The sequence below is a fragment of the Cataglyphis hispanica genome, unplaced genomic scaffold (assembly GCF_021464435.1).
Source record: "Cataglyphis hispanica isolate Lineage 1 unplaced genomic scaffold, ULB_Chis1_1.0 scaffold32_size16802, whole genome shotgun sequence".
Lineage (NCBI taxonomy): Eukaryota > Metazoa > Arthropoda > Insecta > Hymenoptera > Formicidae > Cataglyphis > Cataglyphis hispanica.
In genome coordinates, this window is record NW_026099106.1 from 1 (window position 1) to 16,802 (window position 16,802).

The 16,802-nt window shown below is 28.0% G+C and overlaps 1 protein-coding gene across 1 annotated transcript; it reads right to left on the bottom strand.

The window, feature by feature from the left end:
• Positions 1 to 4: 4 nt before the first annotated feature.
• On the bottom strand, positions 5 to 15,644 carry LOC126858670 (fatty acid synthase-like; the record flags this gene model as incomplete). The annotated part of the gene is given in 17 exon segments (XM_050609146.1): positions 5 to 202; positions 403 to 546; positions 548 to 1,100; positions 1,358 to 1,602; positions 1,738 to 2,753; positions 2,854 to 3,255; positions 3,505 to 3,809; positions 3,960 to 4,462; positions 4,560 to 4,877; positions 5,434 to 5,593; positions 6,008 to 6,219; positions 9,199 to 9,489; positions 9,590 to 10,008; positions 10,129 to 10,360; positions 10,529 to 10,779; positions 11,740 to 11,931; positions 15,516 to 15,644. Coding segments are annotated over 16 exon segments (5,421 nt in total), but the record flags the coding sequence as incomplete, so codon positions are not given.
• Positions 15,645 to 16,802: the final 1,158 nt, after the last annotated feature.

Sequence of the window (16,802 nt, forward strand, 5' to 3'; positions counted from 1 at the left end):
GCTGATATCCGTTTTTTATACCAGTTTGCGAGGTTACTAGATTTTTTGCACCACGTAGAATCAACCAATCAATTAATTCTAAACCAAAACCACCTAGACCACCTAAAACGATATAGCATTTGCGTTCCAAGCAATAGTACCGGGGATGTGCAAGTATAGGCGCATCCAAGGGTTCATTTTCCTTTCGAATTTTTATTATTATCTGCAAATAATATTGATCAATACAATATTATATTATATTTTGAAATATATATATATGAAACAGAAATCGAAGACACACAGTTTCTATTTACATATAATATTAAAGATAACACAAAAAAAACTGTTTGCATTTTTTTGAGAATTTAATATTTCAATTCAAATTAATCTTTACATTGTAGGTATACTAAAATATGATCATACCTTGCCAATATGTTTTCCAGCAGCCATATATCTAAACGCAGTTTCTATTTCATCCCTTTCAAAGACTTTTCTGCATAACGGTTTGATAGCCCCTTTCTTTATCCCTTCTATTATTATATTATACAATAAGATTTTATCCTCTTTTTTCTGCACAATGTATTCAATTATCCAATGTTATACCATGGAAACTAATGCCTCTTGAGAATGCAAATATTTCTAAAGTATTATTAAAAATCATATCAAATTTTCCAATTTCGAGGAAACGACCACCTTTCGCTAAACAACGGATGGATGTTTGCAATTTTTCTTCAGCTAAAGAATTCAATACGATATCCACTCCGCGACCTTTTGTCTTCTGGATAATCATTTGTTCAAAACTCGTGTCTCGAGAATTTCCAATATGATCCTCGGGAATAGAGGGAAATGTTTCTCTTATAAAATTTCGTTTCTCGCTACTTCCAACCATTGTAAATATTTCGCAACCTTCGTAAAGTACAAGGTGAATTGCTGCTTGCCTAACGCCTCCTGTACCAAAATGAATTAATACTTTGTCGCTTTTCTTCATTTTACCTCTCAAATACAAAGCGTAATAGCACGTGCTATATACGCAAGGGACTGTCGCGGCGTCTTCCATCGTCCACTGGTCAGGTATGACCCAACTGAGATATTTATCAGCTATGTAAACATTTGTAAATTCGCTAAAAAAAGATTTAAAAAAAGATTATATAATAAATTATTTATTATATTAAAGTTACATTTAAAAAATCTTTTTATTTTAAATGGTATTCTATATATAGAAAATTAAAAAGAAATATGCAAAATATAATAATTCTTTTATTTATTTATTTCATCAAAAGTTTATTTTAAATTTAAATATAAAAGAATTATTTTAAACAATTTATTTATTAAAAATACATTAATCGAAATTCTTTGTGTGTGCGTATCATTATCTTACCCATTTGGACACATTCCCATTACTCTTTGTCCATTTTTATTAAAACCAACAAATTCCATTCCGATTAAGGAACTATTATTTTGTTCAAAAGATGCGACGGAAGTCGAAATGAGTCTACCGCTAGCTGTCATAACATCTCTAAAATTAATAGACGCATAGACTATTCTTACCAGATTTTCTTCATCATTGTTGACCAAAGATATCATGCTTTGCATCCAACAAAAAGTGCTGAGATCACCTCGCACCTAAATTAAATAAATGTAATAAATCATTTTAATTTATTCAAATTAAATTTTATTAAATCATTATTTAATTTAAAAATAAAATTATCACGAAATATTATTACAATTTTTTCCAAATACCGAATCTTCTTAACATACCATTTGAGAAACATAAGCACTCTTTACGAGTTTTGGTTGGGGTAATGGTAATGGAAAATGTCTGCAAGAACCCCAAATGCTTCCGGAACGTATAACATTGATGGGTAAATCCAATTGTAGCTGGCTCATATATAACGGTTCTTGCAATGAAAAAGTAGGTGCATCTTTATCTTGAATAAATACACCTCTAATCATTTTACCGCCCGGTTCTTTTCGCAAACAATTTACAAGGCCGATTAGTCCGCATTCAAAGTCCCCTTCTGCGACGACTATAATTCTCCTAGTTTCATTTTCAATGTTCATGAATGATTTAAGCCTGTCTATCCATGAGAATTCATAATTATTTATATGCACAATCTGTTGACTCCTTTCAATATCATGTATTTTTCTTAATAATATAATTGTCTTGTCGTTGGTGCGTTTCTCCAAAATTACTTTTAATCCATACTTATCCAGACATGAGTAGTCGTAGATAGCATCCAACTCTTCGAATGTTAGAAGAAATCCCTTTGGCATTATGACAGATAATAATCGTTCATATAATTCGTGTTTATTTTTTGTTAAAATTTCGTAACCTATAATCATCAAACAATTTTCACTTTTTGTCAGTTTATCAAATTCTATTGTAGAAATATTGTCAGACAAAGTGATATCTTTGAATCGCTCGTGTGTTGCTACCAGTTTGATATCGGGTTGAATTTGCGCTAAATTTTCCAGAACTTTATTCACAAATAAACAATTCAAATTCTCCGGCATCACTTGATCGCTATCCTCTACAAATTCCATGATTTTTACATTTATCATATTGTAACACTCGAGCGCAATGTGCACGGACATTCTTGTTGTATCCTCTAAGGACATTACATCTAAATCTTGATGAGCGACAAACTTGTACTCTTCAAGAACGGGATCAATTGCTCTTTGTTGGCGAGATATAACTGTAGCCAAAATGCCGCTTATTTCAATTCCTCCGGATATTAAAGCATCTAAATGCTTATAATTTTGTACAAGAACTTCTGCAATATAGAACAATAGCGCATATTTTATATAGATATATTTTTCGAAAAATAATACAAAGTTAAATATTGTGCTCATTTATAATTACTGGAAACATACGTTTCTCTTCATTTGGAAGCTTTTCGATTTGTTTTATATGAGATTCTGGATCAATTACTACTTTACGAATTCTTGTTGGTACAACAAGACTTCTGGAATTCAGTCCTAAAATCATCATCTGTAACATGTTATCCATAAATGTTACCCAGTTGTCAGTCCAGACAATGTGACCATTCTTTCCCCTAATTGACGCGCTTTTTAGTCCACGAAATTCGCCGGTATATTGATAACCACGAAGCTTCAATTCTTTATAGATATCTTTCGTACTCATCACCTCTTCATCATTGTCATTTCGATCAATAAATGTAGTACATATTTTCTCGTCTTCAATATTAATTGGAATTCGTACTGTTCCAGTAACGACAGTATTGTTTCCTTCAATTATTTCGAATTTGTTACTACCTGTAAAAATATCGATATCAATTTTTTGTAAACGTAATTTATAAGAACGCAGTTGATGCTAATAGTACATTTTCTGCTCAAATCTGCAGTCACTCTATTGACAGATTGCTCTAACGGTTTATTTGTTAAATACAAGATTTTTCTGAATTTATATTTTATATAATCTTTCCTCTCATTCATATTTTACATAAATTTTTTTTATTTTTTTGTATATATAATTTGCAAAATTAATTTAATTGTACAAGTTACCCTTTTGCATCATAAGAGTTAAATCGATCGAACTTTGTTTTGGTAATATTGTAGAACGTAGAAAATTGACATCTTCAAATACAATTGGTATATCGATATAACATTGTTTTTTTAACCAGCCAACCATTTGCCATATAAGTAAAAGATAACCCGTCGCAGGTAATAAATTTTTTCCATTAATGACATGTCCAGTCATATATATAAATTCTTCGTCGGAAACATCAATAGTAACAATTACTTCCCCTTTGTCAATTGTTTTTTTCCCAGTATAACGAAATATATACCAATCTTTGGAATGATCCCATCTACAAAAAATGTCATTAATTCAACAATGTATAAAATATTAATTTGTCTTTACATCACCATTAAAAATACTCAATTCAATCTTCTGCTTGTTAAAATTTCACCATTTATCTAATAACGAACATAATTGAAGAAACTTGTGTTACATTTACCGTATAAGATGAGAAATCATTGGTGTACCACGACTTACAGGAAATTTAACTTCCGGATATAAATTTGCGATTTTTGGCTGTAATCCTGCATTATAAAGTTTTCCAATTCCATGCAAAAATGTTTCAATATTTGGTTTGTGAGAAAATTGTTCTAACGCGACATTTGTCACTGTTGTTTCTAAGGAATCATTAAGAATATATTGTAGAATGTTGTGCGATGCTATCTCAATTGTCACTGCATTGTTTGGAATAAAGCGCAGACTTTTTGAGAATAATACTGGAGCTAGCAGATGGTGTGCATAATAATTTGCTAGACTTAATTTTGGAGATGTATTGAACCATTCATAAGATTCATTCACACTCAACCATTTTGAACTTGGAGACACCTGTTGCGGCAATATTTGATTCAAGTATTCCAAAAGTTTAACTCTTGCCGGCTCGACGTAACGACTATGAAAAGGTATACTTCCGAATGAAATTTCTTTTACAGAAATATTTTCATTCTAAATAGGAATAAATTTTGTCATTTATTTAAAATTTAATATATAATTATAAATATATAAATATATTATTTAATAATATTTGAGTGTTTTCACAAACCTGTAACTTGGCGAGAAATGTTCTTACAGAGTTCTTTGGTCCACTTACAATAGAATTATGTAAATTATTGTAACAAGCTACATCAATATCCGATGGACAGATATTTTTCATAATTTCGAAATTGAGATTAATTTCAGCCATTAAGCCATCTATTATTTTTGACTTAAAAAATGCTAAGCCGACATAATATGCCAACATGATTGTTTCATCAGCCGTCAAGCATCCATCGACATATCCACAGATTAATTCGCCAATGGAATGACCCATTATAATATCAGGAGTGATACCAATGCTTGTTAAAAGATCAATTATTCCGATCTGCCATACATATTATTTTTATTATAACTTTCTAATGCTTTTTCGTTGAATAAGATAATATTATGAAATGTTACAAATATAACATTCTGCATATAATTATGCAACAGGTTTTTTTTTATTTTAATTATATATTTTACAAATAACTTTAGTTTTTTATAAAATACTGATCTTTAAATATAAGACTCTTTGTAAAAAAAATTAGACAATACAAAAAAAATCCTGTAGCTTACATAGAAGATATACGTCATTTCATAAGTAATGCAAATTACTATGAATGTCTGTTAAATTTTTGATTGCAAAGTATTGATCTTGATATACGATCATAGATCTTCACGCGTCATATCCCTAAGGCGTTTGCAGAAGCTATTTCTAACACTCGTCAATTCACAATGAACACGCATTATAGAAGTTTTTAAGCAACGTTTTGCTTTCTCGAGTCCTCCACTAAATTGTCTAAAAATTTCGTTGGGATTACATCATGCATTCGCGGCGTTACAACATTGAGCATTACTTATGAAATGATCCTCGTATTTTATTTATAAATATATGTTTATACCTGTAACCCAATAAGGCCTACGAATAAATGGACTACATTGTCGACAATATCTTTGTTTTTATTTATTATTATATCTGTCACCGATATATTGTAAGGTCTTAAAATTGTGTCGCATTTCTGGATCGCTTTAATAAATGCTGGAAATTTCATTAAAGCTCGACTTATCAATATTTAAAAATCAATATAATTACATTATTTCGTAATGTTTTGTAATACATTCTCTTAAATAATATTTTTGCTAAAAAATTGATCTAAAACTGTATCAATAAAATCTCGGGAAATTGTTTATCTTGATTTTGCACTTTCTTCCTACAGTATTATTACTATATTTTGTATATTTTAGTTTAATCAGATTTAGTTATCATACTTAATAAATGTATGTCAAAAAATTATAAAGTTTGCAAACTGGAGATATTATATCTGTGTTTTATATTTCAATTATACTTAAGAATGTCAACATATGCAAAAATTAAAAATTATTAAATGTTAATTGCAAACAATTATGTATGTTATATTTTAATAATTCTTAAATATTTTTGTAATATTATTGTAATATAAAATTTGTGCGATTTACTTACCCATGTTAAAACACTGAGATCCAAGTCCCGAAAATATGAAACAAATCGGTCTTTTCGTACGTACGTTGCGTTCTATTTTAATTATTGCATTATCGGATATGTTAGATCCAGCAATAATGTATCCTCTGTAAGAATGTCCTTTTATATTGTCATTATGAATACGATGTAGCAGAGAGATATATTCTACATCTATCGACCGACTCTGTACCTATAGAAATATTATTACTAATCGTAAGTATACGACAATTATGTTATATTTATAATAAACTATTCTTAAAATTAATTTTTTTTAAACTCAAAGTTTATGTGTGTGTAAATTAATGTGTTTTAATTCAATATAATTAAATATAATTTAAGTTATATAATAATGACTTTTTAAAATTCTTTATATAAATTTAAACACTCTCTTAAATTTTTTCTGATTTTCATTTCATAATTTTTTATTCTATTATTCTTGTTCATTATTTAATATTTAAATATTTTTTAGAATACTATATCACTTCTATTTCAAAGGACTACATATAAGCATTATATTGTGTAATTATTTTTTCATTTTTTTTTATTGTGGTATATTATCATATATATATTTTATGTATTAAATACATTTTATCGTGTATATGTTTCATATGTTTGTATATTTGTGTACAATACAGATATTCTTTATCATTTGTTATTAACAACAGATCAATTTTGTAAATATTTTAAAATAACAGAAATAATATATAAAGTCAAATTCAAACAAAAATAATTAGCAAATAAGAGCCAGCGCTGGAGTTGGTGCGCATACTTTATTTAAATATTAAATTAATCTAGTGCCGAATTTACGACATTACAAAATTGAACGAACGTTTCGGTCCTTTTTTGGGACCTTCTTCAGCGTGAAAATTAGACGCAAACATATAATTAAATCGGCGGGTCAATCCAAGCGAACTAATCCATATCAATTATATCTTAATAATATGCATTGATTCGTTATCACCAAGATATCATAGGCGCCTTTTTCTCTGATGACATGAGAATCTCAATTATTTAAACCTGACGGTTCACATCTCTCCCAAGTTGGCAAACCAGGAAGTGCATGACACGTTATGTTATCAAATCATTTCAATAGCAAACCTGCTGGAATTGACAAGGTGGGTTGAATTTAACATAGAGGGTATAATACTTAAATCCCTAAATTTTCTTATTCAAAGACAATCATTTATCCTTTCAAAAATTAAACAATAAATAAAAAAGAATAACAAAGCATAAAAAACTGTCAAAAATAAAAGTAAATAAAATTAAAAATTAATGATGAATAAATAAGTCAGAAATAAATAAACATAAATAAATAACTGATTAAATGTTGGTAAGTGAATATGTCAGATATATAAAATAAAATCATAATACGTTAAACCAAGGTATGTTATAGATAATAAATAAACAATAAAATTACAATAATCTGCCAATGACCACTCTTAAGGTAGAAAACTGACGAGAAATAATTAATGTGTGATGTCATTTCCTTAACATATCTTGGTGTACATCAAACTGGATCGAAACGACCATCTTCATCGGGATCTCAATATGTACTGACAAATTTTCAACATTGAGAACGATACGTTGGGAGCGCCAAACAACAGTTATTGAATATTAAAGTTTTGACATTTTATCGATGACGGTCATATACATGTCGGGTAGGCATTCTGTGTCTGTTTGTAAATTTAGACTATTCGGTCTCTTCAGACAGAGCATTTTTATTATCTCATCCCACATTTCATTCTAAAAACATCAATCTTATTATATAGATTCTGTTTAATAATTCCTACCCCTTACCTTTCAGTTTCGAGACTATTCATCATCGGCACAAAATGTTATTTAATAAGTCACATTATGTAAAAATGAATAATAATACAAAGGACTAACCCAAGACTGTTTACTTCACAATTCCGTACATTCCATCTATATCGAAACGGTTCATAAATATCACAAAAGATCACGAGGTTAAATTATCTTATTTCAGTCTTAATAAATTGCATAAATATATTAAAAAGCACAAAGACTTTACCCTAAAATCCCTTTGTAAAAATGTTGTGTATAGGATTGGGTGTTTGGATTGCAACGCATAGGATCCTACATAGGACAGACACGCAGACAATTGTCAAAAAGAATTTCAAAATCGTAATCACATAAAAAGCAACACAACGGTTCAATCAGTTGTTACCGATCATAGGATAAATTTTAATCATGACTTTAATTGGCAGAACGTGGAAATTTTAGATAATGAACCATCTCTTCATAAACGATTGTTGTCAGAGATGATTTTCATAAAAAAAACAAGTAAATAGTCTAAATTTACAAACAGACCCAGAATGCCTACCCGACATGTATATGACCGTCATCGATAAAATGTCAAAACTTTAATATTCAATAACTGTTGCTTGACGCTCCCAACGTGTCGTTCTCAATGTTGAAAATTTGTCAGTACATATTGAGATCCCGATAAAGATGGTCGTTTCAATCCAGTTTGATGTACACCAAGATATGTTAAGGTAATGACAGCACACATTAATTATTTTTGACAGTTTTTTATACTTTGTTATTCTTTTTTATTTATTGTTTAGTTTTTGAAAGAACAATTGATTGTCTTTGAATAAGAAAATTTAGGGATTTAAGTATTATACCCTCTATGTTTAATTCAACCCACCTTGTCAATTTCAGGAGGTTTGCTATTGAAATGATTTAATAACATAACGTGTCATGCACTTCCTGGTTTGCCAACTTGGGAGAGATGTGAACCGTCAGGTTTAAATAATTGAGATTCTCATGACATCAGAGAAAAAGGCGCCTATGATATCTTGGTGATAACGAATCAATGCATATTATTAAGATACAATTGATATGGATTAGTTCGCTTGGATTGACCCGCCGATTTAATTATATGTTTGCGTCTAATTTTCACGCTGAAGAAGGTCCCAAAAAAGGACCGAAACGTTCGTTCAATTTTGTAATGTCGTAAATTCGGCACTAGATTAATTTAATATTTAAATAAAGTATGCGCACCAACTCCAGCGCTGGCTCTTATTTGTTAATTATTTTTGTTTGAATTTGTATTTAATAGAGCCTGTACATTTTGTTTATTTTAATATATAAAGTAATTATAAGAAATATTTGATCATTTGTGAAATAAATTATAATGTGTACTTACGTCATCTAATATAATTTTAACCGCTTCCTCCGTACATCCAGAAATAGCTACAAGTCTAGGTAAATTATTGTCTGCTTCATTGTTGATTTTAATTTTTGGATTTGGTTTCAGTAATATGTGGCAATTAGCACCGCCAAATCCGAAGGAATTAATACCGATATAACCATCCTTATATTCTGTCGGTTCAGTGATTATTTTTACTCTTCCTTCAATGATAGCAGGCATATTCTTTCGTGGACGTTTAAAATGTATAGTAGGTGCTAGTATACCAGTTTCCATCGCTATTAAAATCTTTACTCAAAAATAACGTTTAAATAAAAAAATATTGCATTAACTTACATATAGCATTAGATTATATAGTTTTGTCAATCCTATTTTGTTGTAAATTTACCTTTGCAATTTGACAATGACCGCTAGTAGCTTCTGAATGTCCAATATTCGACTTTATTGAACCCAATAACAAAGGTAGCTGTCTTTTAGCGCATAAAGCTTCATCTATGGCTCGAAGTTCCACAGGATCGCCCGCTAGAGTACCAGTTGCATGAGCCTCTATGTAAAATAACTCAAGAGGCGAAATATCGCAATCTTCGTAAAATTCTTCCAATAACATTTTTTGTTTGTCAAATGATGGAAAGGTAATTCCTTCTTCTTTAAAACCATCGCAGTTGGTTTTTCCATAGACAAAAGTCGCATAAATTCTTCTTGCATTTTTTGCTTTTTGTAGGTACAATACTGCAGCTGAATCACTACGCATGTAACCACTACCTTCTTCATCGTAAGGTTTACAATAACCATCAGTAGATAGAACTCCTAAAACAATCAGCAGTTCATTTGTTTCAATCAATATAAATGATTGATGTATTTTGTTTAAATATTTTACTATTTAAGAATGTAACAACTTTGAACGCAGTAATATTATCTTCCATATACCCAGGCAAAAAAACTGATGAGTGATAAAAGGATGGATGCACAAATTTATGCTAGCGACAATAGCCGCTTCGCAAATGCCAGATCGAATCATCCTGTAAGCTTCCACCATTGCGAAATGACTCGAGCTGCAAGCAGTATCGATGTTATATGTTGGTCCTGTAACGCCGAGCCAATAAGAAATTCTGCTTCCTATCATATTCTTAGAGCATCCAAGAATGGGTAATCCAGCAATCTATTAACAATTATATACAGTTTTCATATTAAAAATGTTTTCTCTCCATATCTTTTGTGTCAATATCTTTTTGTATATGTATATTTAAATACTTTTAGAAACGCGTGTTTCTTTTATCGATTTTTAATACTTAAATTATTAAATAACCACACAATGTGAACCACATACTTGAGGTTTTTCGTAAATCAAATCTATATATGAATCAGAAACACTTATTGCTGTGATAACGCTCGTATTTGTTCCTTGCAGTTCTGCGGGATTTACACCCGCATCAATAATTGCTTCATAGGTATGCTCAAGTAACATTCTGCATCCAGGATCAAGTACATGAGCTTCTTCGGTCGATATGTTAAAGAATTCCGAGTCAAATTTTTGTATATTGTTTATTTTTCCTATTCGAGCAGGCATTTCATAGATATCTGTTAAGATTTAAAATAATTTGAATAAAAATAATAATATAATAAGTAATATTATCATATAATAAGTAATGTTATCATATAAGTAATATTGTCACATTGTTATATGATAGATAATTAGACTAAAATATTTCTAAAGACATATTTTATATACAGAGTGTCTCACAATCTCCGCTATATATTTTATTAAAATATTTTAGATGCAAATGTTGGAAGATTGTAATTCCAAATTAAATATACCCGCCACAAGCGATCGAAATATGCAAATGTGCAAATATGTTAACGAGTGAACGATCGAAAATGTGCTAGCGCCGGAAACGAGCACACTGGCGAACAATACTTCGGTGAGAAAACACGTGCAATCGAGACTAGTAAAAACGATTACGTAGCTTTATGCGAACATTGTGTTAAATATTTTTTTGTTTTGTTTATTATTCTTCGATTAAGGCTTTTCATTAAAGTAATTCTTTTGTTTAAAAGCAAATGTGTTTGTTTCACATATAAACTTTTCGTCTAAAATATCAGTAAATAAAGTCAAAAATTCTAATACAAAAATTGCAATAATTTTTGAATCAAAAGCAATCAAAGTTTGACAAAGATATTGCGTAAAACTCGCGCGCTCATGCTCGTAATTACATTTACATACATACCGATCTGTCACTTATTATTGATTTTTTCAAGTCAAGTGATATTGATTTTTACTGCACAACTAATTTTATTTTATCGTTTCCTATGTATTACGCGATATCATTGGTTAACTTTGCTTATAATTCACTTATAACTCAAAAACTATTGCAGTCTCAAAATTATTGCGTTAGAATTTTTGACTCTATTTTACCCCTAGAACACATTAATAAAATATTGTACGAAAATTGTAAGATACTCTATAATTTTATTTATTTATTTATGATTATGTTTAGATTTTTTCCAAGTTTAGTTTTGAAAATTGTATTATTGTATTACAGTTAGTCCAGCGTTGATGATCGCTCGAACCAAGATCCATTTTATTGAAAATATTATCCTGAAATTCTTTTATATTGTCACAATTAGGAAATCTTCCGGCAATACCAGAGATAACTATTTCTTCTTTAGCATCAACACTGACATATGGATTGAATCGCTTGTTATTTTCCATCTTTTACAAATTCAAATAATTCTGAAAAGAGATATCAGAACTTTATTTGAGAATTACATGTATAAGATGTCTATAAAGCCTGTCTCCATCATCTATATTTCGGGAACGGTTCAAAATTATGAAAAACTGCAAAATACATATCGATCATTTTGAGAGGCTATTTTTTTTTAAGGAGGGAAACCAGTGTAAAACCAAAAAGACTATATTTAAGAATTTTTTTCTGATAAATAATTGATTTTTTTTTTCAAATCACTTTATTAGCATCACAAAGTACATAATTTTAACTACTTTTTGTAAAATTTTTGTTAAAAAATATTAATATTTATAACTACAATAGCCAATAGTGCAAGTCGCTTTAGAAAAAACGGGCGCACGCTTAGTGAGTCAATGGAAACTCTGAAGCAAAAAATCAAACATTTTCTTAAAATATAAAACAATAGCTTCAGTTGCACGTATGGATTTGAATAAAAAATTATTTGTTACAAAATGGCAGACTTTTGAAGAAAAAAGTACCAAAATTAATGAGATATTGATCTCTATTTTTTAACATTACAAAAGAACAAATTATTTAATCAAAAATTCCATACGTATTACTGAAGCTATTGTCTTATATTTTAAGAAAATGTTTGGTTTTTTTTGTTTTAGAGTTTTTGTTGCCTCGTTACGAATGCGCCTTTTTTTAAGATTACTCACAATATAGGCTTTTGTAACTATAAATATTAATATTAATAATTTGTAACAAAAATTTCACAAAAGATAGTTCAATCTCTATACTTTGTGATGTTAATAATGTAATTTGAAAAAAAACCATTATTTACCAGAAAAAAATTGTTAAAAATAGATTTTTTTTCAGCTGTTACGTTGGTTTCCCTTAATGGGATTGGGGGAATTATCTCTGCAAAGAAGTCCCTCCTAGAGGGACACCAACTCAAAAGTTTCATTCCATATTGTAGTATATTGTTTGAAAGAGCATAAAAAAAGAATATATCAATCTCCAGTTTGCGACAAAGAAGGCAAACTTTTCTTTTGCCTAAACCGGAGGTTGATCCGTTCAAGAGTTATGGTCAAAATTCGAAAAAAACTAATTTTCAAAAAATTGTTACTTTTATTTGGAAAATCTTAAAAAAGCATTCAAGGAATGAAAGTGTTTGTTTTTTAAATCCTTTACATAAAAAAATACAGATTTAATCTTGGTTTTTTTTTTTTTTTTTGAAAATGATACGCAAAAACTGTTTAATGTTTAATTAAAAATAATGCCAAAATTATTTTTTATATAAAATCTAGATCAAATCTGAATTTTTTTATAAAACAGACTTGAAAAGACAAACATTTTCCAATCTCAAACGTTTATTTAGGATTTTTCCAAATAGACAACAATTTTTTTGAAAATTGGCTTTTTTAAACTTTGATCTTAAATAATTCTTGAATGAGTTGACACGTTAATTTTTGGTTTGAGGCAAAAAAAATTTTGTTAAGCCCTTTTAAACGATATACAACAATATGAGAGATTTTATTTGAAATTTTTGAATTGAATTCTCCCAGGGACACTCTCTTGGAGAGACGACTCCTTTAACTTTCTTAAAAAAGTAGCCTCTTGAAATGATCGAATACGTATTTCACATTTTTTCATAATTTTGAACTGTTTCCGAAACATAGAAAGTAAGGACTTTATAGACATTCTGTACATGTAATTAGAATAACAAAAAATAAATCTTTAGCAACTATTTTTGAAATAACAGAATATTTTTAGCAAAAGATATAGAAACAAGTAAAAAATTGTGCAAATTAAAAACTTGCACATGGCTTCCTCATAATTTTATTTCCTTTTTTTATAATATCAGCAATCGTAATTACAAAACGTCAAATCATCAATATCAATCATAATTTAATGATATTCTATTCATGTAAAACAATTTAATCTAATATTTATAAAATTTGCAGAAATTAAGTCGTGAACAAACATTTATTGAAAAATTCAAAATTTCATAAAAATGAACCGTTTCAACAATTCTCATCAAATTTAATACCAACCATCCTTTAATAATATTCTATTCATATAAAAAAGATTTAGACAAGTATCTCAAAATTTGCAGAAGTTAGAACAACACCTTTTTTTGAAGAATTTAAAATTTTATAAAAAATAAACCCTTTCATTGATCCTAGCCAAGTACAATACCAACCAATCTTGAACAATATTTTATTCATATAAAAAATTTTAGCTCATTATCTTAAAATTTACGGCAGATACTCGAACCATGTCCTTTGGTGCACATACAAACATATATACACACATACTCGACATTTTGTAAAAATATGTTTTTTCGACGTTTTAGAACATTCTAAACACACTTGCATCAAAATTAGAAAAAAAAATTTTTCTACATAAACAAAACTTTCTCTATGAAGAAGCCAAAAGAGAATAATCATACAATTTTAAGTATATAAATATATATAATAAATATAAATATTATATTTATAAATATAAATTTCCAAATAAGTACACTATTAAAAAAAATTGGAAACATTTTTATATCCTAAATATTGAGCTATTTTTAAATTGCAACTCGACGAAAAATCATCGTAAACAAAAGTAAAAAAAATTTTTTTTCTAAAAATGAGAAAATAAGAAATTTAGGCAAAATGTTGCAGTTCATCGTAATCACCGATAGCTTGTAAAAGGTGAAACTTCAAGCTTTAAAATGTTTATTTTTTAAATTTTTTATCTACGATGGTATTTTTGCCTAGTATTGACATCACTTCTAAAAAATACAGATTTAGTTTTAAAATTGTGTAACTCGTTCAAAAGAAATTGAAATAAAAAATTTTCAAGAAAGCATTTTGTAGGTAAAATGTTGTAGTTTATGAAACTAGAGAGAAATTTTTTTATAGAGCTGCAGAGTGTCAAAAATATGTAATTTTAAGCTACAAAACAGTTCTTTTTTAAAGCACAGAACAAGTAACATAAAAAAATTTTCTAAAAGCACTGATAACGTGTTAAAGTTAAAACTTCAAGTTTCAAAATGCTTTTTTAATTCTTTGTCTACGAGAATTTTTTGTCGAATTTCAGCGGTTTGCAAATAACCCAATAATTAGGGTATGAAAAGTGTTTACTATTTTTTTCGAGTAATGTACATATAAAATAAAAGTTTTTCAAGTTCTTTTAATCAATGACTTAACTGTAGTATATAGTATATAAGATTGGTATAATTATACAAAATTTTAACATTATTATTTAGAAAATTGTTGATGAAGGAAAAATTCTTTCTCTAAAATAACTAATGACTGTGCAAATGTATCATTATTATGTCAGAATAATTATTAAAAGATATAAAATATTTTTATTGTTAAACAATGCAAAAAATTTTTGTATTTTGAGTTTCAAGGTATAGAAAAGCAGATTAAACAAAAGAAAATTTGTAGAATAAAAACATATCACAGTTTAGACCAAATTTAGACTAAAAAGAAAACTGATAAATATATAAGCTTTATTTCACGTATGCTGTAATTGTGCTCACTATATTGTGCACGATTCATACAGAAAAAAATCTTTGAGACAATTTCTTAAAAATTTAAAAAATATGTGAAAAAGAAATATTTGTACTTATCACGTTCAATTTTTAATTAATTTTTTTATGAAATCAATATCTGCGACAATGTTATTAAGAACAAAACTTTAAAAAACTACTTAATTCGATGACAATCTATATCATAGAGCGAAACGTACTATCTGTTAAATCAGGTATAAACTCTGCAATAACTACTCAATATATAACAGTTTCACTTCCGGTAAAAATGGATAGTCATAGTCAATTTAATTATGTATTCAATTAAAATGCATTTTATGCACATTGTGTTAAAGTTCAACAATTACGCATTCACAAAGCAAGAATATGCGTATTAAAGTAGTATTTTACGAAAGTATATTCAAATGCGAGATGCATTGTTTGTTTAAACTTTCATGCGCAGTTGTCAAGCATCAAATTATGCAATATATATATATATATATATATATATATATATATATATATATATAATCTTTTATAAATACTGACAAAATTTTGAAAGAAATTAAAAACACATTTCGGAATTCATAATAAAACTATTTGTTTGCATTGAAAATGTTAAATTACTACTTAAATAATATTTTTGGTAAAAATTTTATCGCATTTAATGCTTTTAGTAACTTTTTCAAAAACATTTTATTTTCTTTAAATATTTCATTTTTTAATTAAACAAAAAATAAAAATTTGGAAATCATAAAAATGTGAAAACTAAAAACTATATGCATTTAAATAGATGTGTACATTTGTACATACATACACCGAAAGAAAAGTTTCTTTTGAATTAATAAATTTTGTTGAAACCAAAGAAATATAATGCTTGGAATAGTCCAATCATATTAATGATTTGAAGTAACAAATATAATTGTTTGGTTACTAAATAATATATTTATTTACTTTAAATAAAATATTTTTATGAATGAATTTTACTTTTTCGTCAACTTAAACTATTATATTATTTTTTCAAATAATTTTACAGTTTTCTTTACATAATATTCTTGTTTTATTAAAAAAATTCATCATGTTACTTTGAGCAATTTAAATAAAGCTTAGAATAAATTAGATAAAGTTTGATTGTTTGTTACTGTATCTTTCTAATTAAATCTTTGCAGCATCTTGGGGCCATGGCATATAGAAAAACTTAACTTTAATTATTCAGATAATTTCTGTTCAAATAAATTAATATTAGACATTTATCTATTCAATTTTCCAAAAATCAATTTATCATCTAAATTTTTCTTTTGTAAAGTGTATTAGAAATGAAATTGATAGAAATAATATTAGATGTTATTAGTCGCATTTTGCAGGCTTTATACAATATACAGGGAGTC